The sequence below is a fragment of the Lactuca serriola genome, chromosome 3, assembly GCF_051521515.1.
Source record: "Lactuca serriola cultivar US96UC23 chromosome 3, Lser_US96UC23_V15, whole genome shotgun sequence".
NCBI classification, from domain to species: Eukaryota; Viridiplantae; Streptophyta; class Magnoliopsida; order Asterales; family Asteraceae; genus Lactuca; species Lactuca serriola.
In genome coordinates, this window is record NC_136410.1 from 10,365,188 (window position 1) to 10,392,378 (window position 27,191).

General features: G+C 34.9%; 3 protein-coding genes across 4 annotated transcripts; 1 reads left to right on the forward strand and 2 right to left on the reverse strand.

Moving 5' to 3' along the window:
- The first annotated feature begins 202 nt into the window (after nucleotides 1-202).
- EGL3 (basic helix-loop-helix (bHLH) DNA-binding superfamily protein) lies at nucleotides 203-4,941 on the forward strand. Of its 2 annotated transcripts, none has more exons than XM_079029189.1 (8): nucleotides 203-655; nucleotides 908-1,193; nucleotides 1,299-1,395; nucleotides 3,275-3,289; nucleotides 3,378-3,434; nucleotides 3,515-4,141; nucleotides 4,248-4,652; nucleotides 4,749-4,941. In XM_079029189.1, exons 2-8 carry the CDS (start codon nucleotides 991-993, stop codon nucleotides 4,830-4,832), a joined length of 1,488 nt encoding a protein of 495 aa, XP_078885315.1. In that variant the 5' UTR covers nucleotides 203-655; nucleotides 908-990; the 3' UTR covers nucleotides 4,833-4,941. The 2 variants fall into 2 exon arrangements, with proteins under 2 accessions (XP_078885315.1, XP_078885314.1); XM_079029188.1 differs by having other exon boundaries at nucleotides 921-1,193.
- Nucleotides 4,942-5,216: 275 nt separating this feature from the next.
- Nucleotides 5,217-7,760, reverse strand: LOC145091458 (GMP synthase (glutamine-hydrolyzing), putative / glutamine amidotransferase). The gene is made up of 6 exons (XM_079029190.1): nucleotides 7,050-7,760; nucleotides 6,638-6,888; nucleotides 6,177-6,552; nucleotides 5,908-6,039; nucleotides 5,641-5,816; nucleotides 5,217-5,506 (listed from the first exon to the last, which is right to left on the reverse strand). Exons 1-6 carry the CDS (start codon nucleotides 7,596-7,598, stop codon nucleotides 5,383-5,385), a joined length of 1,608 nt encoding a protein of 535 aa, XP_078885316.1. The 5' UTR covers nucleotides 7,599-7,760; the 3' UTR covers nucleotides 5,217-5,382.
- A 1,805-nt stretch (nucleotides 7,761-9,565) lies between these two features.
- ATR (Ataxia telangiectasia-mutated and RAD3-like protein) lies at nucleotides 9,566-21,971 on the reverse strand. The gene is made up of 15 exons (XM_079029191.1): nucleotides 21,784-21,971; nucleotides 20,682-20,826; nucleotides 20,358-20,470; nucleotides 19,580-19,908; nucleotides 19,335-19,459; nucleotides 18,569-18,713; nucleotides 17,686-18,219; nucleotides 17,539-17,614; nucleotides 17,001-17,313; nucleotides 15,357-16,586; nucleotides 11,904-15,216; nucleotides 11,274-11,816; nucleotides 10,580-11,206; nucleotides 10,305-10,499; nucleotides 9,566-10,109 (listed from the first exon to the last, which is right to left on the reverse strand). The coding sequence occupies exons 1-15, from the start codon at nucleotides 21,938-21,940 to the stop codon at nucleotides 9,942-9,944; spliced, it is 8,013 nt and encodes a 2,670-aa protein (XP_078885317.1). The 5' UTR covers nucleotides 21,941-21,971; the 3' UTR covers nucleotides 9,566-9,941.
- Nucleotides 21,972-27,191: the final 5,220 nt, after the last annotated feature.

A 27,191-nucleotide genomic window follows, 5' to 3' on the forward strand; every position in this document is an offset into this window, starting at 1 on the left:
TTCAACTTTCAACTTTATCTTTATTTGAGTACAAGAAATACGATAAGTTATACGAAACATTAAAATGTTTTTAAACTTGTACAAATTAGTTTTCAAATTAAGACAAGTTGATTTGTAAGGAAAAAAAAATCAGAAGTCAAAATTTGACTTGCTTCGATATAAGACTACTGGATAGCGGCCTCTTGTTTCCTTTGCAGGTGACTCAATTCTTCTTCCTTCTTCTCCTCCCTCTGTCAAACACACATACACACACTTGTCGTTTTCTTCGTTCTATTTTATCTTCCTTCATTCCACCATTAATGGAAGCTGCCCACATGACCCAATTAGGATTCATATTTTTTCTTGAACCACACAACCCTCTATTGTTTTTTCTTTAATAAAGACGACTGATTTATTTTGAAGCTGTCTCCAAGATAATTTTTGCACTATTTTCTTGATTATCCTACACTAGACACCATGATAATTTGTGGCCTTCTGTTTTTTTTTTTTTTTTGAAGTATGTTCATGGTAGCTTCATTGGGGCATTTTGGTGAAAAGTGAGCTATAGAAAAGTATTGACTGCAATGGAAAACTTGAGGCAAAAATTAGCTATGGCTGTCAAAAGCATCCAATGGAGCTATGCCATCTTCTGGTCCATTTCCACAGCAGAACCAGGGTACCTCTTTAGACAAGTTCTTGATTAATATTATATTTAATAAACAAGTGATAATGAAGAAATTAAGTGAACAACTATCCACGAATATATATATATATATATATATATATATATATATATATATATATATATATATATATATATATATATATTATCACCAGACACCAATTTCTTTCTTCACTACTGATTTTATGTGGTAACCATATGATTTGTTTATGGTAATTTTGGGGAAACATATTGATATGTGAATAGAAGTTTGATTTAGGGTATTGACATGGTGTGATGGGTACTACAATGGAGACATCAAGACAAGGAAAACATTACAAGCAGAAGAAATGAAGGACGATGACGAGGATGAATTGGGATTTCAAAGAACAGAGCAATTAAGACAACTTTACGAAGTACTTTCGGTTTCAGCAGGTGGTGAACGTGAACCACAAACAAGAAGGCCCTCAGCTGCATTATCCCCAGAAGATCTTACAGACACCGAATGGTATTTCTTGGTTTGCATGACATTTGAGTTTACTAATGGTCAAGGGTAAGCTCATAATTTCCCCTATTTTCTTCAATGTTATCTTTGTTTATTGACTTTCAAAAGTCAAAATCAAGAAAGATGAGACCATAACGATTCGATCTAATTTAGATTGCCAGGAAGAACATTGGCAAAGAATAGCAGCACTTGGTTATGCAATGCTCACTTTGCAGATAGCCAAGTTTTCAGTCGCTCTCTTCTTGCAAAAGTAAGCAATTTTGAGCTACACATTTTATATATATAGGGTTGGGTTCAACAAGTAACCATTTTAAACCCTAGAACCAATCTTTAACTTTTAGCAAATTTTTCATCAAAAAAAAAACTAAAAATAAAGATATTCATAACTTTTTATCCTCAATCCATTGATATCAAATTTGATAAAAAAAATTTGATATGTTCTGATTCACACTATGAATTTGTTCAGATTTACATCTTGAATCCGTACAGATTCATTAACCTTGTGAAATCTGTGTAGATTCACACTATAAATCTGTGTTGATTCATATTGTGAATTGGTGTAGATTCATACAGTGAATTTTTACAAAATTAATTATTTATAGTGCAGTTTTATAATGTGAATCTAAACAGATAAAAAAAGTTATAAAATTTGATATCAATGGAAAGAATAAAAAGTTATAAATTTCTATATTTTTAATTTTTTTTCGATAAATAATAAGATCTAAAACTTGAAAAATAATAATTTTTTGCATATATATATATATATATATATATATATATATATATATATATATATATATAGAATTAAGTTCATTTGAGAACAGTATTTATTGTGAGAACACCATTTGTATGTTATTATTCTTGTTTGAATTTAATATGTATAGTATTGTGGTAATTACAATATGAATATATTCAATTTTATATTGCCATTCTACTATAATATATATATATATATATATATATATATATATATATATATATATATATATATATATATATATATATGTAGTAATTTAGTAAATTCTAATGTGAATGTTAAATATGTGACTCTTCATATATTCGATGATGAATAATGTCATAAAGTTGTACATACTAAATTTTAATGTGAATATTAATGTGTGATTGTTCGTATATTTGTTGATAAATAATGTCATAACGTTGTATATACAAAATTCATAACAGAATAGTAATATAAAGTAGTGTTCTCACGTTCTCACAATAAATATTGTTCTCACATGAACCTAACCCTATATATATATATATATATATATATATATATATATATATATATATATATATATATATATATTGATGAAAAATTTGCTCTAAAAGTTGAGAAAAGATTTGTTCATTGGTTCTAAGGCTTAAAATAGGGGAAAATACCACAAATAGAAAAAAATGGGGGTGAATTTCTAAATTTAGTCACAAAATTTGATTTTTCCAGCTATAGACATACATTCCGCGGAGGACCCTCCGCGGAATGGATCTTGAGGGTTTTTTTTTTCATATTGATTCTTCGGGGTTTATATTAATTCCCCAACTAATTATTTTCAAGTAAAAATTATAATAGTATGATAATCATTTCTTAAAAATAATTAGTTTGGAGAATGAGTATAAACCCCGAAGAATCGATGCGGAAAAAAAAAAAAAAAAAAAAAAAAAAAAAAAAAAAAAAAACACTTAAGATCCTTTCCTCGGAGCTACCTCCGTGGAATGAGTTCATTCCTCGGAAGTAGCTCCGCGGAATGGATCTTTAGTGTTTTTTTTTTAAATGCATTGATTTATTTACGATTTTTCCATTCTGCGGAGCTACCTCCGCGGAATGCATGTCTATATCCGGAAAAGTCTATTTTTATGTCTATTTTTTGAAAATACCCCCCATTTTTTGACTATTTACGGTATTTTCCCTTAAAATAGTTCCTTTGTTGAACCCAACCCTATATATATATATATATATATATATATATATATATATATATATATATATATATATATATTCTCTTGAAAATTGTGATTTCGTATCAATTTTAATATAAAAATAGAAGTTTTACATTATATTATATTATTGTTTTGTTTTTAATCCGATCTAACATATCTCCCTTGTTTTCCATTGCTACCTTTTTCCTCAGAGTGCATCGATTCAGGTAGCCATTTTCTTGAACTATGAAGCAGGCATCATTTGTATATATAGAAACCATGATTCATGTTTTTGTTTCATTTTTTGACAAGTAGACTGTGGTATGCATTCCATATTTAGAAGGTGTGGTTGAGTTTGGCATAACTGCGATGGTATAACATTTCGGGTTTCTTTCTTTCTCTCTTCTTTTTAGATTGCTCGGTTAATGATGTTGTTCTAAATGTTGTTCAAGGTTTTAGAAGATGAGGACATCATTAAGCAGATTAAAGCTTTTATCAGTGATCCTGCAACTCAAAAGGTTGTTGAAATCCCTTTAGAGCTTGAGCTTGAATATGATCAAACCCTAGTTACAAAGGCTACTCATAATTCACCCAAAAACAGTTTGAATCATCACTGTTTTCAATCCCAAGAACAGAGCTGGCAGTTTGTAGACGATGAAGAGGAAGGAGAAGAAATTAGTGTCTACCATAATAATAATAATAATAATAATAATAATAATAATAATAATTCCAGTAGTTCAAGTGATTGTATATCTCAAAACTTAGTCAGTGGTCCAAGTAATCTGTGGACTGAAGATGATAGTCGATATCAGTCTGTTCTTTCAAAGATATTCAACAACACCCAAAGATTGATTTTGGGACCTCATTCAAGAAGCTGCAGTTATAATGAATCGGCTTTCATGAGTTGGAAAAATCACAATGGAATGGAATTGGAAAGGAATCGAAAGGGAAGTTGTTCACAAATGTTACTGAAGAAGGTGCTTTTTGAGGTCCCCAAAATGCATGAGCATGAGGATGATACAAAGAACCTCAACCATCGGTTTTCTCTTCTCAGCTCCATGGTCCCTTGTAGAGGCAAGGTAACTTTCAGACATCATCATATTCATGGGCTGTATTGTCATTTCACCACTTACAAGTTAAACAACTTTTAACACAAAGTATTGTTATTGTTATGTATTTAATTAGGTTGACAAAGTGTCTCTGCTTGATGATACTATCGATTACTTACAAACTCTGGAGAGAAGGGTGAAAGTGTTGGAATCCAATGAAGATAGAAAAAACAAGAAATCCCAGCAGCACGACATGATTCAAATGCAAGAAAGAACATGTGATAATTATTACGGAAACAAAAGAAAAGCTTGTTGTGATGTTGAAGATTTACAGGTAGAAGAAGAAGAAGAAGAAAGTTGTTCATCAGATTGTATTACAGTGAGCGCAATAGAGAAGGAGGTCACGATTGAGATTCGGTGCAGATGGCGAGAAAATATGATGGTACAAGTGTTTTATGCAATCAGCAGCCTAAACTTGGAATCCTATTCCGTTCATTCTTCCAATGTTGATGGGATTCTCACATTGACCATTGAATCTAAGGTATGTTATATGTGACATCTTCAATACACTGCAACTGCAATGATTTTCATATTGTCATCATCTTCATCTAATGCTTGGTGCACTTGTACTTTGTAGTTAAAGAGTTGTACTGCATCCACCGCAAAGATGATCAGGCAGGCACTACAGAGAGTAATTGGTAGGAGCTGTTCAAGTTTCTAGTAGACATATACGTGAGTGACTCTATATATATAAATATTATTTTTGTACATTAACAAGTATTTTAGTATTTGTACTACTACACAAACATTATATACCATTAGTTATTATACATGTGTACTTACTAATTACTACATAGTAGTCAAATATATATATATATATATATATATATATATATATATATATATATATATATATATATATTATTTATGGTGATGACATTAACAAGTGTTGTATTAGTGCTTTCAAATCAACCAGATACATCCAAATCCAACATTGTCCACTTTGATATTGACAACCCAAATATCTTACAAACCAAAGCCCAAAAAAACATAAGGGTTAAGACAAGCAAGTGATCAAACCAAATAATTCTAAGATAGGTTGATATGGAAAAAGAATAACACAGCATACCATCATTTTATTGGATGAAATATGACTTGTACTCCATACAAAATTGAAAATTGAAAATTCATTACCTATAACAATAATCTAGATGCTTGCTGCATAAACAAGTCTAGTCTAGTGTAGGAATTGTTGAAAGATTGAATCATTCTCATTCCCATTCAATTGTGGATGGAGGCTTGGATGTAATGTCTAGACAAACTCGGTTGACACCACGAACACTGTTGCAAATCTTTCTTGAAACATCATCTAGGAACTTATGCTCAAAGTAATACCTGAAGTTTCAAACATATGAACCAATAAACAGAAGCTTTTCGAGAAAATGCTTATCCATGTGTTAAATGACTAAAATACCCAATTTATAATAAGGGAATGAATGAATTTGTTTTAAAAACGGTTGATTGCTCACCAGTCTGCTGTCATGCCATCTTGACTTGTAACAGCTCTAAGTGCAACTGCATTAGAATGGGTTCTTTGATCTCCTTGAACACCAGTTGTTTTTACAGGCAAAAACACAGCAAATGCTTGCCATATTTCATCATAAATCCCAGCATCTTTGATTGCTTGGATAAAGATTTCATCCACCTGGATTTTTATGCCAAAAAAAAAAAACACAAAAGAGATCAGATTTAAGGATCTTTTATGTTATCAATTGATTGACTTGTTCAAATCTTACTTGGCAAAGAATATCCAAAGCATTTCCTTGAGTGACATCACCAGGAATCCTCACAGCAAGCCCTGGTCCCGGGAAAGGGTGGCGCTTCAAAAACGATACCGGAACATCCAAAATCTTACCCAATTCACGAACCTTCAAGATAAATCAAGGGTAAATTTGTAAATAGTTTAAACTTAATGGGAAGGTCTCTGTTAGATAGTTGTTTATGACTTTATGTATTCAAAAAATGTATACTTGAAAACACAAGTAGATAAATAAGAAAATTCAACCTCATCCTTAAATAGAAGCTTAAGTGGTTCAATGAGCTTCAATTTCATATCTTTAGGGAGCCCTCCAACATTATGATGGCTCTTAATTGTGTGGGAGTGGGTCCTTCCACTACCAGGAGGTGGGCAAGATTCAATTACATCTGGATACAAAGTTCCTTGAACCAAGTAAGTAGGTTTCCTTCCAAATTTTTTCTGTAAACCATTAGCAAAAGCATCAAAGATTACAATGAATTCCTTCCCGATGATTTTCCTCTTCTTCTCAGGATCCGTAACACCTTTCAACTCACTGAGAAATTGCACAGATGCATCAACACAGGTAACAGGTAGATGAAGATCTCTTTCAAATGTTTCCATCACACGTTCTTGTTCCTTGTATCTATAAAACAAACATATTCAACAGTTTGACAAAAGGGATATGAATCTTGATGAAGAATAAACGTGAGGGAAGATCAAAATCTGACCTTAGCAAACCGTTATCAACAAAAACACAGTGCAGCCTGTCGCCAATTGCTTTGTGGACAAGAGTGGCTGCAACAGTTGAATCTACACCTCCGGATAATGCACATATAACATGATCTTGAGGCCCGACCATACTTCTTATCACTTTTATTTCTTCCTCCATTACATCTTTCATTTTCCAACCAGCTTCAACTCCACAAATATTGAGAAGAAAATGTCGCAATGTTTCCATTCCCTCTGGTGAATGTGTTACCTTCATAAATTTAAAAAAAAAAAAAAAAAAAAAAAAAAAAAAAAAAAAAAAGAGAGAGAGTCTTGGTATAATACTTAAGAAATCGACAAAAATAAGGAGTGATATGACATGCAGATTATTTTATTTTATCCTTTAATCAACCCAAATCCAACTTAATTTACCTCTGGATGGTACTGGAGACCATAAAACCTCTTGTTGGGATTCTCCACCGCCGCCACCGCTCCTTGCTCGCTCCTCGCAACCACCTCGAATCCATGAGGCAGCTTCACAGCCTCATCGCCATGGCTCATCCAAACGACCTGTTTATCACCAATATTCTTACCCCCGAACAACCCGCCACAATCTTTTACAACCTCAATCACCATTCTACCATACTCCTGCTTCTCTCCAATGGCAACCTCCCCACCCAATTTCTGTACAATCAACTGCAAACCATAGCAAATCCCCAACACAAAAACACCGTTTTTTTCAACATATTCCACAAACCCATCTGGGAAAGAAGGTGCATCGGGGGAGTGGACCGAATGAGGGCCACCGGAGAGGATTATTACAGATGGGTTTAAATCGGTGATGGATTTGAGTGAGGAAGTGCCGGAAATGCAGAGGGAGAAGATGGATAGGCTCCGGATTCGACGAGTAATGAGATGGGTGTACTGGGAACCGTAATCTAGGATCAGAACTATGTTCGATTTTACGGTTTGGGATTCCATTAGAGATAAAAAGAAATTGATGTAATAAGTTGTAACTGAGAAATGGGGGTAAGGGGTTTAAGAGATAAATGAGGCTAGCTAGGGTTTTATGGAGGTTGGCGACTTGGCGGGAAGGAATAAAGAGACTTTGGGTCTGTAATGAAAATCAGCCCAAAATTCCATTCATTTGTCTCAAACTATTATGACTTTTTTCATTTCAACTTAATGCTCCCTTACATTATCCTTCTAATAAAGAGAGATTGCATAAGATCTTAATACCATTATTAATAATTTTCCATCTTCTTAAAAATATCAAAAAGCAATTTATGAATTAGTGAATTTTCTATCGTATATAACTTACTAGGTATAAAAGTCATATATTATACGGATTGATTAAAAAAATTAATTAAAGTGTAAATAATAACCATTTTTTAAAATAAGAAATAAGAAAACATATTAATTGCATTTTACTATCACGTTTATTACATTTATACTTTATATTATGTGGTTTTTTAATTTTAAAATTTAAAAAAAAACAAAAAACAAAATTGACATGTGGATATTATTTATTTCAAAAATATTACAAAATGACAAGTGTCAAAACTCATAAGAGATTGATATATGGCAAAATAAATATTCATTTATTATAGTAGATTATATTAAAGAATAAATGATTATTGTTATTTATAAAGGTGTTTCGTTCATATAAAGTATTTCGTTTATTTATGGAAAATTTTAAATGTTTGAGTGATTCAATTTTTGTTTTTCTTCTTAGGCCCAAAATATGTTTGAATCTATGTATGCCCATTGACATAAGCACCACCATAAGTAAAGAAACAATATCTTCATCAAACTACATAATAACACAACCTATAAGCTAACATTGCCAAAAAAACATAGTGGAATAGGAAACATATGATTTAATCCAACATTTCCCACAATGTAGTCCTTCATGGTATATGTATATATATAGAAAAAAAATGAATATATGATTGTCATGTATGTAATATTAAACGTTGTTGCATAGATTGGTTAAAAATGAAACACATTGCACAAATAGGCATTAAACATGTACAAAATCCTAAGGTAACCGATTTCATTGAGCATAAGACATCAACCTCAAATTAAAGTTAAATAGTGAAACAATATACTTTTTCTCTGTAAACCAGTTTTATAGACCATGAAAATATCAAAGCTGCATTGACCATTTATAACTAGCTTTTACAAAATTGTATGCATGATTTTGTTTTTCCAAAAAAGTTAAAAATATTCTTTATACAACACATTTCATCTTTCTTCCATTTTATGCAACAAAGTGGTTTTTAGAAAGAAAAAAAAATACTAATAATAATAAAATAAAAAAAAATACGTGTCAATGTAGAACAAAAAAAATAAAATATGCAACATTTTACAAGTAAAATGCTTAAATGCATAGAACATGGTTAACACATTTTGTGTCAGTTGCATGAATTGTTAACAATTAAAAAATTGTTGCATAAACAAACATTTAATGGGTTCCACATCATGAGGTAACCGACCGATTTACAATGTCACATATTTTGCTCCTAGTATGAAACATGGTATAGCATATTCCGTCAAAGAACCACCCTTGTCGCATAAATTAACAAAAATGTAAGACATTATTTGCATAAACGAACATTTACCCCTTTCCAAAATTGTAAATGATAGTCGAACACATTTAGAAAATATGCATCATTTTACCTGTAACATGTTTAACAAAATGAGTAAAATAGTGAAACGTGTTGCCTAAATTGGCACAAGAAGGAAACTTTGTTTGCATAAATAAGCATTTAATTGGTGCCACATCATGATGTAACTGGTTCTTAGCTATAATGTTGCATATTTTGGTCTACAATAAAACGAGATTGCATATTTCATATATAAAACCAGTTTGTTGCATAAATTTGTAAAAGGTAAAATGTTATCTCATAAATAAGCATACACATTTACAGAATTCTATGCACCGGTTTTGTTCAAATATGTAAATGCTTGTCAAACATCATTTTTTTTTACGTACATGATACTTTGATTTAGCTGATGTTTATTTTAGCATCTGATCTTCATTTCTTTCTATTACAACATTCTGTTTTTCAAGTTTTTCTTGTTAAGACTTTGTACATTGAAAAATCTACCCAATTATATAGCATTGTAATTTCAAACTCTTTTTAAAGTAGGATGCTATAACAAACAAATAAACAAAATTGCATTGCCATTTTCTGCATTTATCCCTTGACTATTAGTCATACCAGGACAGGATCCACAGCAGAGCAAATAGCGTTGATGATTGAGCTTTGATAATTGATATGTATCTATGTTCAACTTTCCAGAAGATAGTGAATATTATTAAAACCAAGGCATCCACCAGATATACATTTTTCCAAGGTTTTTGTGTGAAACTGCTTCAGCAATTAAGCGACGAGCCTGTCCTTCTACAGCCAGAGGCAAAGATGGTGCTGCTCCCACACCAACAACAATTCCTTGCAAACGTGCTTCAATATTGCTTATCGCTCGCTGAAATTTCAAATAATACTCTAAATCACAAAAAAAAATACCAATCTACTTTCATTTCTTCTTTCTATCACACCATAGCATTCTACTTTCAACTTTTTTTCATATTAAACTGTAACCCTTTTTTAATTTTAAGCAAAAGCAAAAGCAAAACTGGTTTTATTTATAACAGAAAGAAATAAGGAAGATGCAACCAACCTGTGCATGAGGGTTCTGAACTTCTACTCCACTAGACTTATGAGTTTTCGTCCACTCAACAAGAGGATCATGGATGAAAGTTTCGAGAACACTCATCAATGTTTCTCTGTGTTCCCTTAGTACTGAAAGTGTAATCTCACAAACCTTCAAGAAGGTGCCTTCATACCCTGTAATCCCCAGCCCGTCAATCATATTCTGCAAACACAATAAGGTTACTTTCCGAAACAACTCAATAAAAAAAAATGTATCAAGAGCTAAAAAAGATGTGTTCTGACCTGGGTTAACCTGAAAGGTACAAGTTCGGGCTTCTCGAGCAGCAAACCTCTGTCAAATAAGCAACTGAAATCAACATGAACACAGTCACCCGTGGTTGAATCAAAAAGAATATTTTCTCCATGACGATCTCCAAGACCGACTATATGCCCAACCATTGACCAAACAGCAGTAGTGTGTGCATAAGCAACACGAGCCCTAAACCAAGCTGCTGGTTCAGAAAAAGTGTTCAAAAACCACTTGTGGAAAGCTGGAGGGAACATGGGAAGTATTCTGTTCTTCAGCATTTCATCTTCACCTATTTTACCAGCTTGGCATTGATCGTAAATACGCTTAATTTGAGGGTTTGTTTTCAGTCGATCAAACTTCCCTGAGCTAATATATATGTCTTGGAGAATATGTCGAAGCCCACGCGTGTGGGGCACCCATTCTACCATCCCACAATCCTCTGTTAATGGAACCACAGCAAATGTTCGCACATACAGCTTCCTTCTGCGGCTTTCTGGACACTTGGATAATAAACGGTTTATCATTGCATTGAACTCCATCATACGTGCATCTTTCCTAAGGTCGTCTTTCGGTTTGCACAGGAATGGGCGTTTAATTCCATCACTGCCCACTAGAATAATCTGTACAAAGAACAATAAATATTGCAATTTGAAGCATAGAGATATGTAATGTTACAAACAAGTTTACCTTTTTTGGTCGTTGAAGTGATGAAAGGACCTCAGCTTCATCTGCTATTCCTGTTATAGTAGGAAGATCTGTAGCAGAAAAGAAGCCTGTCGTACTTGCATCATAAGTGGGAAGACTAACATTAATTGCTCCTTGAGTAGGCATTATGATTTCCAAAGGCATCATCCTTTTCAGGGCACTAAACTCGGTAGAAATGTTGATTGTTGCTGACTTGGACTGACTTGCATGAAAACAAAGCCTGATTAAATGATCAATTAGACTGGCAAACTGAGCAAACAAAGAGTTGGAATGGAATCCTTTTCGTGCGTTGTTTAGAATCTCTGCAGCTGCTTCCCGCCTTGAAGAAACTGTTGATTTTGAAACTGCCGCCATAACCCAAAGGGCTTGCTGTGTGTATTGCCGGAGAACAGAGGTGATGATGTGTTTCACCACTCTCACTATTTCTTCATTTTGGTGGCAGATTCTGGAAACCAGTTGAGGCAGAACTGTCAGCCATTGATATGTAGGCAGATCCTTTAAACACCCGCGCATAATGCCCATCACCTGCCAGTGGAGAAAAGAGTAAGGATCCACTTGTTTCTTTTATCACATAATTACTGAAAATGATGATACCAAAAAGAAAGAAACTACCTTCCCATGAACTAATTTCATATCTTTATTGGACGAAGCACCTTTCCTCTGATAAATGCTACCAAACTCAAACCATAGTGTCAACAACCTTGGAAGAGCTTGAAAGAGATTCTTATGGCCTCTATGAAGACCCTTGGCATAAAATAACAGGACATCAGGAAGAAAATACCACCAAGGCTTCTCAGAATTTGAAGTTGTGGAACTCGAAGAAACCATCCGTTGACCCACCTCGGAATTGTCTTCTTGTCGTTTCCTTGCATCAACAAGCACCTCATCACAGTATTTCGCGGCATAAAAATACCCTTTCTCCCACTTGGGCTGCAGTTCCCTCACCCTTGAGAAAAGACCAATCACATCTTCCTTCTGCTTCAGTCCTGTATAATGAATCCACCTGGAATACAGCAAAAGAGTTTTGGCAACATCGCGATTCTCATTTGATGCTTGAGTATTGCAAGGTAAAGACGGTTGGTTGAGAGGGACCAAGGAAAGGCTGGTGATGGATGACATTGCAGCCGACCCAATGACTTCAACAGGCATGTTCATAAGCGAATGTTGTAACTCCGCGATAGCACCATCTGATCGCCTGGTGCTCCACAAAAGCTTAGCCTTTTCCATGTGGACATTAGCCGCACCCGATGCCTTGGCTTCCAAAATGGCTCGATTAGCCGTCTCGTAGTGACCAGCCGAACGACACAGCTTTGCATATTGTATCCAGAAGCTTCCCACTTGGCCACCAAGACCGCTAGCACCAAAAACCAGTCGCCGGAAAGCCAATAGCGGTTCGCGTGTCCAGAGAGACGGTTGGGTGAGCCTGAGACGGTTTTCCCAGTTTTCGGCCACTTTTACAAACTCGGGTTCACTGACACATGACTTTTCCAAGAAAGATTCCCCGTTAAGGATGGAATGGAAATCCTCGAGCTCCTGCAACACGTGAAGCTTTACAACAAACGGGTATGCTCGGGTGTATGAATCCATGCCAGCAGCAGCTAACGGAGCTATCAGAGCTTGTTTTGATAATGCGATTTTCTCACCAACCGAAAACTGATCTTTCATTCTCATTGCTCGGAGGATCTTTGCAACATCCATGTCAAAGGAGGCGTTGCTCTCTGAGCTGCTACAAAGTAAACCTTCTTCTTCAGCTCCATCTAAATACTCATCGGTCAGGTCCCATCTACCAAGCCTCCAAGCAGCCTGAACTCCTTGCATACACCATGTTTTTTTGTATTGAGGAATCCTGCATATCAACCCATCGACATGAGTAACCACTGCCTGGAGATGGCACATGTTAATCAAACAATTCAGAACGTCTGAATGCCTCTGAACGGAAGTGGGTTCCATCTGCAAAGCCTGTTCGCAGGAAGTCAAAACTTCGGCCCAGTTTCCGGCTTTTTTATTTATTAAAAGCTGATCTTGGAAGCTTTTTGATTTACGTAAAGATGCTAAACCAGACAAACCATCTGGTTCATCCAAACCACTATAAATCTCCATCAGAAATGACACATCTTCATCCTCGAAAACACCGCTCTTCTCAGCCGACGGATTGAACGATCCGGACTTCTCGCGAACATGACACTCGAAGTACAACAAAGACCGAGCATAAGCCTGACACCTAAACGAGGCCTTAGCCAAGGTTACTTTTGGAATCGCAGACAAAAGCTCGGAAACGTTTTTACACTGAGACAACTGGTCTGGATCCAATGAAGAACTTGCAGTTGCAGTCATAGTATGATCCTTCATCTTTTGCTTTGATACGGACGACTTTAAAGACTGAGATAGAGCAAGCTCTTGTTCGATATCATCAACCCATTGTCCAAGATTATCCAGGAGATTAAAAACAGCTTGAATACAAACTTCACTTTGACCAGAACTGATCCCCGGAACAGGAATCGTGCTGCTTTCTGAAGCAGCTGCATTAAGAACCGAAAGAATTTCTTCTGTTATGCCATGGCGGGCTTCCTGGGTACCATGTAAGACAGCATTTAGCACCAAGTATGGTAGCAGATAAGTTGCTGTCTGCACTTCATGGCGTACAATACCTCGACACGCGTTAAAGATCATTGCACGTGATCCGGTCGCATGAACAGTAAGTTTTTTCACCCAGTTGGAGATCCATCTCCGAAACGACAAAGAGGGTTGATAAATCGGACCAGAAGATGCAGAATCAGACACATTTGGAAGCTGAAACCTTGAGGTTAAGCAAGGAGCTATTATCTCTTTAACATAATTAGAAAATCTACCCCATAATCTCTGACCCCTTCCAGACACATTTCCATTTGAAACAGAAACATTCTCATCAAGAGATGCCTCACAACCAGCAATCTTCAATAGCTCCTGTATAGCCAGAGCAGCCGAGTCCTGAATTGTGGTATCCGGTGCTGCTCGAAAAGCCCGGGCCAAATGCTTGTGGATCAACTCGAAAATCAAATCGTCATCCGAACATGCGATTTTAAACCGTTGATTTGAAAAACCTTTCACCTTGGCGGGGTCCACGGCGCCCAGCAATCCGAGACAATCAGCACAAACCAACTTCAACCGTTGTCCAACTACAGTTCTTGATTCTTCTGCACACCCTCTAAGTAAAGATGTAATCAAAGAGCTCAAAACATCCATATCAGAATCCCCTTCCCCATTGACCATAACCGTGACTTCCTCTCTCCTCAATTTTAGCAACTTACTTAGCTCACAAGCGACCATATATCTAACATTTATGTTTTCATGGTTCAATCCGTCCACAATATTTCTCAATTGATCCTTCAAAGTCATGACTCCACGGACTTCCTCGATTACTCTGTTTACTTCTGCAAGGGGGGGGATGTTGGGGAGAGGTGGAAATTCACAGATATGTTGCTTTAGGACGGACTTATTCTCAAATACAAGCTCTTCAAAGATTTTCACGATTTTGATCATATGAGGAGAAGATTGTTCTTTATGTTTCTCGATTAAGGGGATAAGCGAGGCGAAAACCTGAGAGATGACATGTTTAGTGCTGGAAGGGGATACCTTTGTTAATTGTTTGATGAAACAATGCAAGACAGCAAGACCATCACTCTGCAGTGGTTCCTTATTGATTGCATGCATCAGAAGAACCATGAGTTTTGGTACATACGTGTTAAGGTGGGAACCCATCATGTTGATCAGCATTTCTATACGTTTCGTTGCTTGAATTTGAAGTGAAATATCGCCTGCATGGAGCATCTTCCTGTCAATACTGTTGAGAAGACCAACAAAATGGTTCCTTAAAAATCCTGGAAGATCCTCGTTGCCTGTCAAGATTTTTGCAATTTCTTTTATCATCTCAGGCACCCTTGATAACCTGTATGTAAACCACAAAATTCAAAATTCAGGGGACTGAAACTTGTAGCTTTGACATGATAGTAATAATCAAATAACATTATATTGCAGGTAATTTAAACTCAAAAATTCAAAATCAGAATCAGATGGGAGGACATCTACCTTATGCTGGTATCAACTGAATCATCCACATCCACTGAGCAGATGAGTTCATCCAAAAGTGCAGGTAAAGCAGCTGCAAAAATCTCTTTCTTGGTAGAGCCAGTATGATCACAATAGAACTGCAAAGCACAGTCTAATTTGTGCCCATCAGCTTGATAAAGAGCAAAAGCAAGAACTTTGGGTATCCAGTCGACTATAAGGTGCACCATATCCATATTCAAACAATTTGCCAAATCCTTTAACGTAACCACCGCTTTATCATTATCCTGTTGACCAATCACAAGCTTCGGAAGAACAACCGGCACCATTTTTTTAACAAGTTCTTCCACTTTAACATCAAGAAGACCTCCTGCAAATTCTTCCACCATTTTTGGGGATCTTGCAAGCCGTAACGATAAATAATTATATACTTCATTTCGTATATGAACGAATTTAGCAAGAATTTGCTCCAAACCTCCTTTAAGATGAAAGAAACAGGAACTGTGTATACATTTCGATGCAGAAATTTTCACTGTAACATATTTACTGTCAAGCTGATCAAGCAATAGCATAAGAGAAGATAAGAAGAGTTGACCATGGATATCTGATGCAACCATGATACTTGATGTTGCTTCAAGAAGGGTTTCAAATAGTTCTGGATCACTGGCCACTTCATAACCACGTCTAATTTTGTCCAAGAAAAGTTGTCCGTCCATAAACAAATCAGTCAATATACGATGCTCAAGGAAACAACCAATCTGTCTGTTGAATGCTTCTCTCACAGACTTCCATTTATGAAGCAAAAGATAATCAATACATTTTAACCACTTCATTTTATTTTCATGTAAAATATCTGAACTCATATGAACAAGGACCCGTCCAATTATCGACACACAGGAAAGTTGAACCTCTTCGGATTCATCATAAAGGAGACTGAAAAGGAGGTGGAGAAGATCTCTGTAATCACAACCCAACTTAGGTGATAAATTTTCGATATTATGGAGACTGGATATTATTGAAACTGTTTCATGGTTGTGAAGGACGCTTTTGTCACACATAGAGCACCAAAATCCTTGCAATAGCTTATCACCCGTCCAACTGTGTTTACTATTCTCCCATTTTAAGAATAATTTCAAACTTTTTCTAGATGAACTTGCAATGCCATCACAAGATCCATAGAGACATCCCAAATACCCAATGGAAATGGCAATTGATTTCTTAACCTTTTCACTCTGTTCTTCTGACAACAACCTGCCAAAAACATGTAAATAAACTCCAGATGAAGAAAGGGAGTAAAAGAAGAAGAGGAATGACATATTTCTTTCGTTCATACAGAAAAAAAAATTGCATTACATAATGAGGCTAATGGTGATATATTACAACCTTAAAAGAGGTTATTAAGGCCCAGCTTATTATGCATGGCTGGACTAGACAGAACATGAATCGTGTTTGCTGTTTCTGTTTGTTTCTTATGAGTGGAAAAATGCATAGTGAAACAACCCGTCCCACATGGATAGAAAGTGAGAAATGTGAGCCCATAAGTTGTGGGTTATCAGTAACTTCCACCATGGATTTAAGTTGATGATGTTATTGGGGTGTTACACATATGTATGAGTCATAAATCATAATCATTAATAATGCATAAGATATGTAAAGTTTGCTTACCCAAGTCTCTTAAAAATCGGTGTCAATGTACCAAATCTGCACATGCCAATCAATGGCATAGCAATAATGGCTTCACTTCTAACTTCTTCCGCTTCATCCTGAAGACCCAAGTCCAAAACATCTAGATCACTCACACTTTGTGACAAAGATCCCAGCATGGGAAGAATCTGGAGGCAGAAACTTTTTGTCTTCCATGGCAGACAGGGGTCAGCTGCCATAGGAAAATAATTCCATGGAATCTTCAACACTGACTGCATTAGGTTTGCAACATTGCCATTATCGCTGAAAAGTTCATCCTTTACAGGAAGAAATCCTACAGCAACAAGAGGCATATTTTCAGATATTATAATCATGGTAGAGTGTCAAGGTGGAGAACTCCATAGAAGTGATCTAATCATAAATATTTAAAAACTAAATTACAAAATTTGCTCCCATTCATTTTTTTTCTTCCATTTCCCCAAGCGCACTGTCATTTTCTCAAATAGTCTTCAAACATCATTTATCTGCATGTAATGGAAAAAAAAAAAAAAGGCCTTACTGTGTTTAAGCAGTATACTGTGAAGTGCTTCAAGATAGATAGATAAATCAAGTCCACCTAAATTTTCTTGATTTGCCTGCAAGAAATAACCCTCACTTAGATCATGGCAACAACTGGTTTTGTAGCTTACAAGAAATAATTCCATACCTGCTCAGAAATCCAAGGAATCCAATTAAGCATCTGATGAGAAATTCGAAGTAGCAATTTTGCCCAAGGGTATTTGCTGAAAACAATGCAGAGCATGCTAAGAGCAGTCAAAGAAATTTCTGGTTCTAACACATTAGCCTTTCCACCAGGAGGTTCCAAGCATTCAATAAGCGAAAGAAGTGAGGAACCTATATATTTAGCATATTCCTTTTTCCCTTCACAAGATGGGTAATCAATCTTGAGATTCTCAGATTCATCTACCTTCTGTCGCTTATTCTTCAAAGCATTTGGGAGATGAAGTGGTCTTTTATCTCCAACTCTCACTGGTTCATATCCACTGGCATCCGAATAATCTTCCCTGTTAGTTGTCCCTCCAACAAGATTAGGATCAAGAATAGATACAACCACTTGAAAGCATTCAACCAACCCATAATAAGGTTTTGGAGAACAAAGGAGATAAATTAGTAATTCAGGCTTCCAGATGTGAGGGGGGCATACTTTAGCAATTCGAATATATGCACCACACAACGCCTCCTGAAAACAGAAAAGAGAAAAGGTATCAATCAATATTGCATTGCACATCTAAGGTGGAAGTTACTGATAACACCCAATTAAGGTATCAATTAATAGAAAGTCATCTTTCCCAATTAAGTCTTATTTTTCACAGTTTTGCGCTCATTTATTTATTATTCCTTCCATGTCTCGAGTGTGCTGTCATTTTCTCAGATATATTTTAAACTTCATTTATCCAAAATGGGTAAAAAACAAACAGGACCTAAGTCAGCAACTCTGTTAAACTTAAACCCAACATATATGTAACTATGTAAGTGAATGTTGTGTTACAGTAACCATGATATCAGATGCAGAGAGTTATTAAGCACACCTTGAGCTCCAGACTTGCAGTCTTCTGCATTGACTGATGAAATACACTGACGATATCAGTGGCTGTCAGCTTAATAACATCAGCAGCAGAACTGGAGTATAATGCTTCAAGGCATCCACCCAAGGAAGAATCATAAGATATATCCCTGCAAAATATACTTGTTACTAACTCATTTGATCCGTTTCACTTCATTTCTCAATACCATTTCCATGATGTGAAGGTAGGACCCACAAATGAATTTCAGAAGTGAAATGGGCTAAATGAGTTGACTCTAAACATTTATGTGGGACTACTACCTTACAGTTACAGATAAAGCTTTTGGATAACAAAAATGCTAAATCCTGCTAACTCATCTTTCTACTTAGCCTCCTAATAACAAGATGATGACACTTTTGTTAAAATGCTAAATCCTGCTGTCTCATCTTTATAGATATTTGAGAAAATGATAGCCCACTAGTTTGTTCATTCACCGAACTAGGTGAATGTTACAACTTGATCATCAACCCTTTGTCTACAAACTTATGTTCACTACTTACTATCTATAATTTGTTCTTTTCCGTATAAAACAATGATTTAAATGCTGAATAGTCAATGTTGTAAGGTAAGCAATAGCAGATATCATTTCTGCAAAATGGATTGGTTAGTCTTCTGCCAACCCCTAAGCTAGCCTACACCACCCCATCCCAAGAGTGTAATATGATATGTAAATCAAGTAAACAGTGTAAATGGTAGAGAACAAAATAGCTTGAGCCAGATATATAATTACCTGAACACAGAAAGTCCATCCTTGGCTTCACTCAGTATGGTCGATATTGAAAGAATCATGTTTTCACTAGGAATGATTTCATCATTTACTACTGCTCCCAAGATGCGCACCAAGTCAAAGCAAGCCTTCATGATATTTGTTTATTAGAAAACAGTACAAAGTATAATGAGAACAGAAAGAAAATGATTAATCTTGAGGTTAGCCAAGTTTAAAGTAGACTGAACATCAAATAAAGTCAAACTAACCATTTGCAGAGCAGCATCTCCATAGCACAGTAGCTTACAGGCAGCCAAAACAAATGGCACATTTATAAGCCCTTCCACATTTAAAGCTCCTTCAGTTAAGCATTTACAAGAAATTTTAATGATCCAAGTAGCAAAAGGTTGCCACCTGGCAACTCCTGTGAGGTTGATTATAATACCAAAACCATCGGTTGGTTTAATGCATGCTGGGAGTTCACTGAGGAGAGCAGAGTCATTGGACATTCCAGAAAGGGACTCATAGAAACACCTCAGATACACTTCCTGATCTTGTTTAATTGTGTTGTTGGCTATTGAAGCTATAGCTGGGAGATCTATTCAGACATAAAAAACATGAAATGTTCAAACTAGCAGATCTACTGAATGAAGAAAAGATTCAGACTTTCATGGCTGGCTATGATCTTTGCTTATCAGTCCAACTACCACTCCTCACAAAAGTTCTAACCGATTAAAGAGAAGAGGAATGAAATACTATGAACATGGGACAATTGTCCAATCAGGCTGTGTTTGTTACACATGAAGGATGCCCTTGGAGACAAAAACTTCAGTTTTTGTCCAACCCAAAATGGAGGAACAAGATGGGACAGACTCACTCTCAATCACTCATCTGAGCAAAAGACGTTAATGCCCATTGAAAACAGCCCTAGAGAGCTTATCCAGTCCAGTCCAATCTCGTGTAACAAACACAGCTTTAGTGAAAGTGTGAAACATCCAGATGAAGCAATAATGAGAGTTTTGTAATTTGTATGTCTGTGGTTTCTACCTTCAACCGCACCCATGGCATCTTCAAAAAACTGACGATATGCATCTCGGTCTCCTGTACGGAGCAAGGATAATAGGGATCCTAATGTTTCAAAAATTATTCCATGGCGTGAGCTGAAAAGTAACACAAGCATGAAAGTTCAATGAGGATAAAAGGACAAGAAATATAACAATAACAATAATCATAGCATAAGAGAGAATGATACTTTCATTAGCACAAAGAACAACTGAGATAATGATATTTTGATTAACAAAAGAGCTTCCATAAAGCATGAGGAGATCATAAAGGATTTCTAGAAGTTGATGTTAAGTACCAATAACTCACCAAAATGAGGGTTCCGCGAAAAAAGGTAATATACGAAAAACTACAGGTAAAATTGCGCTGGCCTTTCCATGGAAGAAAACTCCAGGAAAATACTTGACTGTATGAGTCAATAATTTCAATACAGCAATCACCTCCCTCTCGTTAGCTGCAAAAACAAAGTATGAAAAAACAAGAATGAATACTTAAAGAGGATACTCATGCAAAAGTAATTGCTTGGCATGCTCTATGTTTAGAATAACTATGAATTTTGAACACTGAAAGTACTAGGTTTGACCAGTCAAAATGTATAGCTTTAGCACCAACTGTAGTAAGTAAACACACTCCTGTCAACAGTACAAATAATAATGTTTACTGAAAATGAATAAAACACATCTATCATTTGGCGATTTGACATTTCACATGTAATGTAGGGTGTTTAAATGCCATGGACAGCAGAAAATATAAATATACTTATGAATGCTGCTACAAATTCAACAGATTATCATTACATATTCCATCAAATTTTCATGTGAACTTTATGTGTTTCTGCAAATCCTAACAAGATAAGAAAATTTCAGGCTCTGGATTTATGACTTAGCATCAAAAATAAACACTAGTATAACTGACAACAGAAACTACAAAAAATATACGAATATACATCAAGCTAATCAAGGCAGGGTAATGGCAACAGGAAAACTTAAAAAAATTTTGAGGAACAAGTATGCACATAAACTAACTCTATTTTAAGAACAATTGCTACAAAAGATAAATTTTAGTAAAGTGCCAAAACAAAGTTGTCCCTATTGGATATAAGGTATTCGCTTTTCTCAGAAATAGAGTGATTGGCGTTTCCAGTTAATGTACTTACACTTGGTTTATAAAGAATCAACAAGAATCACATTATTTGCAAGAATGTAAATTAAATCACAGTCGCATTAACTAAAACGTGGCAAAACCTGTTGTGCTTGATAGTTTGTGTTACTGAAGTCTATTTTTATTTCCTATTTTTATCAAGTAACTAGCCGTTTACCAAAGAAACTATAAGTTTAAAGATACAAAATGGTAATGATTCTTAAAGAAACTAGTCATTTATTTTTGAGTAATCAAGCTCCAAAAAGGTTACCGGAAGAAGACGGGACGACGTAGGCGTGGAGTAGATTGGGGATAACGGCACGAAATCGGAGCTCTAAAGAGGCGTCATCTGATTTGTTGGGAGGAGTTGAGGATGATGCTACTATTCGCTCACGGAGTTCGTAAACTACGCTTGACAAGTTCGCCATTGGCTTCCTTGTTCCTTCTGTCTGGGCTTTTCCCTCGCAGATGGAGGGCATTTTGACTTCGAATTTGCGGGTGAAAATTAGACCGACCCGGATCCATATAAGGTTTGTTGGATTCAATAATACAAAGGGGATGTTTTTTTTTCCAACCAATTCTAGCTGAGCGGCTCATCACGTGGACGGGGGTGTTTGTTTTTTCAACAGCTAAAATTGTACATATTATATTTGCAACCTTACTTGCTGAAATTTACCATAGTTAAATCAATAGTTTATCTAAATTTACCATAATAGTTAAAAATAATTTTAAATCAATAGTTTATTTAGTTTTAATTATATATAAATTAGATATGAGACATATGTATTACATGAGTTTATTTTTAAAAAAATTAAATATGAAATTTTAAAAATATGAAAAGTTTGAATTTATATAAAAAATTAGAAAAATTTTGAATTATTAAAATTAATAGGGCTTTAATGTATTGAATACATTACATATATAAATCATTTCTAATAAATATCTTACATGTATATTACCTTACATATTAAATGTGGAATTTTAATTTAATAAAATGAAAAATACAATAAAATGACAAGTAGAAAATAAAAAATTTAAAAATTATAGAAAATGTCATGTGTCTAAATGAAGGAGAAGAGGACATGTGTCAAAAAATCTTCATTTATTAGAGTAGATTTGATATAAATATCATTGTGATAGTTTAATTTTTAAATACGTTTATATAAAATCATTAAACATAATAATTGTTAAATAAAATTATTAATTTAGCGAACAATATGTTAATTTTTTTAAAAATTTCAAGACGATAGTTATTTTTTCGGTTTGCTTCAATAGATTTCATAATTTTTAATGATTAACTTTATAATTAATTAATATTTAGTTATAGACAGCATAACAATATATATATATATATATATATATATAAAGAGAGAGAGAGAGAGAGAGAGAGAGGTTATATTGTTTCTACTAACTATTATGTGCCAGAATGCACAGATCTGGACCACCGGATGTAATAGAATCAAAGGTCATGATCTGAGGGTCTATGATATTAGAATAGGATAACATGTACCATATAATCACACTATTTTCAGCATAAGGGCATTTTAGTCAATTAACCTATATTAAAAAAGGAAATTTTTGAATTTTTAGTGATAGTTAGTTCTTTTATTTTAAAAAATCTGAATATTTTAAATTAATTCAAATTTAAAAATCCGATTTTATTCTGTCAGAATGATAAAATGTCAACCATAAACTAGTAAATATATTTTTCAATTTTATTCTGTCAAAATGATAGAATATCAACCATGAACTAGTAAATATATTTTCGATTTTATTCTGTCAGAATAACAGAATGTCAATCATAAACTACTAAATACATTCCGAAAAAATACACAAAATCGATTCTTGAACTAACAATATACCAAATAATTACATTATATGATTGTGATTCATTGAATAATAACAACATTCTGAAAAAATAACAAGTGTAATTTCTAAAAAATAACAACATTCTTAATTACATTGTATGGGTGTGATCATTCTTTAATTCATTCTTCAAGCCTTTCCCATCAGGTCTTCAAGCCATTTTTGTCACAAATTCATTGCAAAATATTTTGTAGTGATATATTTGTAACAACTGCACATTAAACATATAAACAATTAACTACAATTCTATCATAATACAACAATAAATATTCTTACAGAATAAACTATTCTTGCATAATGGTTTTGAATATTCTATCAGAATCGCTATTTTACACATGTTTATTGTTTTTTACATTCTAAATCCAAACTGAATGACATTCATACTAACATGAAAACAAGCCTTGAGCAAGCTATATCTACAGACTTCAAAAACATGTTACAACCTTATTCTCCAATGAAGAAAGAAAAACACCCCTACATGGCGTGTTTATTAACAGACTATTCACAAATATCATACAAATCAATCATATGTTACTCCATTCACAACATTCTATGTAGAAAAAGAATCAATGAATAATAACAAAGACTTACATGTGCATCGGTAAAAGATATGTCAACATCTTCCCATTGTCGGATGCAATCGTGGGTTTACTTCAAGTTTTCTCTGCTCCTTTCACAAAAAGGTATAAAAGTTTGCATTGTCACTCTCATTCGTTGAGGACTTTTCACAAACACTTTAAAGGCAGAATTTTGAAGACCAAATTCTAAAAGTATACCTACAATATGCAAGATCAGCAACATAAATAAGTTGACAAACATTTTATTATAAAAGATTTGGAATCGGGTTAACTTTATTTGGGAAATTACATCAAGCCTAACATGTTCAAGTTAATTATTGAGTACAAGCTAAAGATGCAAGAAAAATTGAACCTGAGAATTAATAGAAACTTGAAAAGCAATTGAAAATCAAATTGTTCAACCGATGTATTGAATAGAATGTCGGCTACGAAGGAGATAAGAATCAAACCTCACCATGATTGGGGTTTAATTGGTTTCACATTATTCGTTTTATACCCCTATCTCCAAAACGAACCCGTTCCTCTTCAAGATTCGTGTTGAAGCTATCTCTAATCAAACATCCATCGGTGTTCAAACTGAAGCGAAAATCTGGAAGATGAAGGCTGATTGAAATGGTTTAGATTGATAATAGTAGACGGAAATGATGGTAGGAAACAAGGTGAAGGACTATGTCAAATTGATGGGTTTTATGCATAAGAACAATCCTATATTCTCATACAAACCCTAATGTTTGGATCTAGGTTTCTCTATTGTACATGCAATGAATCCAAAACTTACAAACCCTAAACTAGCATACATATTTCATAATTTAACATATATAATTAGATCTAGATGTTTACCTCTTCAATGGAAGCTTGAATCTTCTTTCTTGGAGCATAGAGTCACAATTGTAACTCCTCTAATGGCTTACAAACACCACAAGCAAGAAGGCAACTATGAGAGAAGAGGGAGGATGCTTAATTTCGGCCTAGGGTTTCTCTTGGGAAGCAAGTGGCCAAAAATTGAAGGCTAGGGGTCTTATTTATACTGTAGGCTGCTAAGGTTTCAGTCTAAACCCTAATGGACAGCCTAGTCACCAAGCAGCCCAAGGAACCTTTTGGAATAGGGTCTTGGACAAAAATATGATAACCCTTCATCATAATTTCGTTCCCCCTTAGTCCATTAGGTTTCCCAGCCCAAAACTCAACTATCATACATTTGACAGTTTACGCCCCTTTATTTAATTAATCTCTTTTAGTCACCAAATTAATTTATGACTAATACTAACTAAATAAATATGATTTATCCTTTAATATATTATTCTTATAATATATTAATAAATCATATTATCCTCTCTCTCATCGAATTGCATTGTCAAGTTGCTTTGGTGAAGGCAACCCAAAAGGACCATGCACAACCGGGTCAAGTACATACCAAATATAGTTACGGGCTTAGACACTAATCCAACACAAATATATTTACTTTATTTCCATAATTTTAGGATTTCAATTAAATGATTTTCTTAATTAAAAGTACAAAATGTCCAAAATACCATTTAATGATTTATTTAATTATTTATTATTTCTTGAATTTTTATTGGTGCATTTATGTAACAACCCGAAGTTGATCATCGCCGAAAACCCATTCTACCCGTATAACTCGTCGGAGATCGAAATGTCCCGATATCGTTTTTGGGTTTAGTTAACTGAAATTATATGTTTATTATCATTCAATGAGGGTCCAAATCATTTAGGAACTCATGAATTTAGCCCAAAACATTTATTTCATAAGTTTTAGAAATATCCTCGCCGGGTGACGGAAACTCAATCGGGTGCGACCTAAAGCATCGTTTAAGGCCGGTATCGGGTAGAATTCCACCGTGTCCAAGTTTTAGGAACTATATAAACGTGTTAAGCCTTTCATTTGAAGCTTTTTCCTTCTCTCTCTACTCTCTCTCTAACCTCTCTCCTAAATCCAAAGATTAAGGGTCCAAAACTCAATTTTAAGGCTTCAAATCCTTAAGGTACCTTCCTAGCCTTAATCTATAGCATATTTGGCTTCCAAATTTGACATTTAATCATGAAATAGGACATCATATGTGAGTTTATGGCCCAGGAGGCTGCCTAGGCCGTAAACACCAATTTGAAGGGTTTTAAGCCCTTAAACTCCTTCCTAAACTCATTTGGACTTTAGATATGGCTAAGGGACTTCAAGATATGGACTTAGAACATTTAAAACTTTGATTTTGAGTCATTTGAAGGAGTTTACGGCCAAGGCATAAGCTTGGGCCGTAAACTCATGTAAATGGGGTTTTTCATGCCCTTAAACCCTTCCAAATCACTAATATGGCTTAGATATGAATTATAGAACATTGGTTTTAGCATTTGGACACTTGAAACATGACTTTTGAGAGAATTATGTGAGTTTACGGCCAAGGCATGTGCTTGGGCCGTAAACTCCTCAAAACTTTGCATAAATTCAATTCTAAGGTGTTAGAAAGCCATCCAACACCACCAAAAGCCTTGGAATAAATCATAGGATCAACCAAAAATAGTTTAAGGGCCTCAAACACATTATTTGTGGGATTTTTAAGAGTTTACGGCCAAGGCTTGTCCTTGGGCCGTAAACTCCATGATTCATGGTGTTAGAATGCTAACTAAACACCCCTAAAGCCTTTAGATGAATTTTAGAAGCCCTTCTATGCAAGTTTTAGACCTTGAAACACCTTGTAGCACCCTATAGAAGAGTTTACGGCCATGAGAGGGGTCTCATGGGCCGTAAACTCCATAAAACCCTCAAATGTCCCATACAAACTCATGTTAGGCCTTGGAATAATTCTATTAATCACATGTGATTTGTTTTGGAACCATTTAACACCATTTTCATGAGAAAATAGGAGTTTACGGCCAGGAAGCCATGCTAGGCCGTAAACTCCCATAAGAAGGTCTATTTGATGCTTTGAAATCATTCCAAGTCCTTAAACCAAGTCTAGAAATTATTCCCTAAGTGTATGAAGTCATTTAGCACCATAAACCACACCCACCATGAGTTTACGGCCGTAAACTCATGGGGAATGGGTGTTTTAGACCAAAAACTCTTATATTAGTTTACTCATGGGGAGTAAACTCAGGTCCCAAGTCCCTAGTGTCATTTCACGTCCCTAAACGCCACCCGGGTCCCTCCAAACACTCATATCGGAGTGTTTTCGCGACTTGAAGCAAGTGTCCCTAACATATAAATAAACTAAATCCTAAT

Coding starts and splice junctions, on each gene's coding strand:
- ATR (XM_079029191.1), bottom strand. CDS start 21,940: ATGGCGAACTTGTCAAGCGTAGTTTACGAACTCCGTGAGCGAATAGTA. Junction 18,220..18,568: donor CTGCAAGTCTGGAGCTCAAG/GTGTGCTTAATA, acceptor TTCTGTTTTCAG/GAGGCGTTGTGTGGTGCATA. Junction 10,110..10,304: donor TTCAGAACCCTCATGCACAG/GTTGGTTGCATC, acceptor TTGAAATTTCAG/CGAGCGATAAGCAATATTGA.
- EGL3 (XM_079029188.1), top strand. CDS start 564: ATGGAAAACTTGAGGCAAAAATTAGCTATGGCTGTCAAAAGCATCCAA. Junction 4,142..4,247: donor TGGTCCCTTGTAGAGGCAAG/GTAACTTTCAGA, acceptor GTATTTAATTAG/GTTGACAAAGTGTCTCTGCT. Junction 4,653..4,748: donor CATTGACCATTGAATCTAAG/GTATGTTATATG, acceptor TGTACTTTGTAG/TTAAAGAGTTGTACTGCATC.
- LOC145091458 (XM_079029190.1), bottom strand. CDS start 7,598: ATGGAATCCCAAACCGTAAAATCGAACATAGTTCTGATCCTAGATTAC. Junction 6,040..6,176: donor AGCTTCTATTTAAGGATGAG/GTTGAATTTTCT, acceptor TTTATCTTGAAG/GTTCGTGAATTGGGTAAGAT. Junction 5,817..5,907: donor CTTTGGATATTCTTTGCCAA/GTAAGATTTGAA, acceptor ATAAAAATCCAG/GTGGATGAAATCTTTATCCA.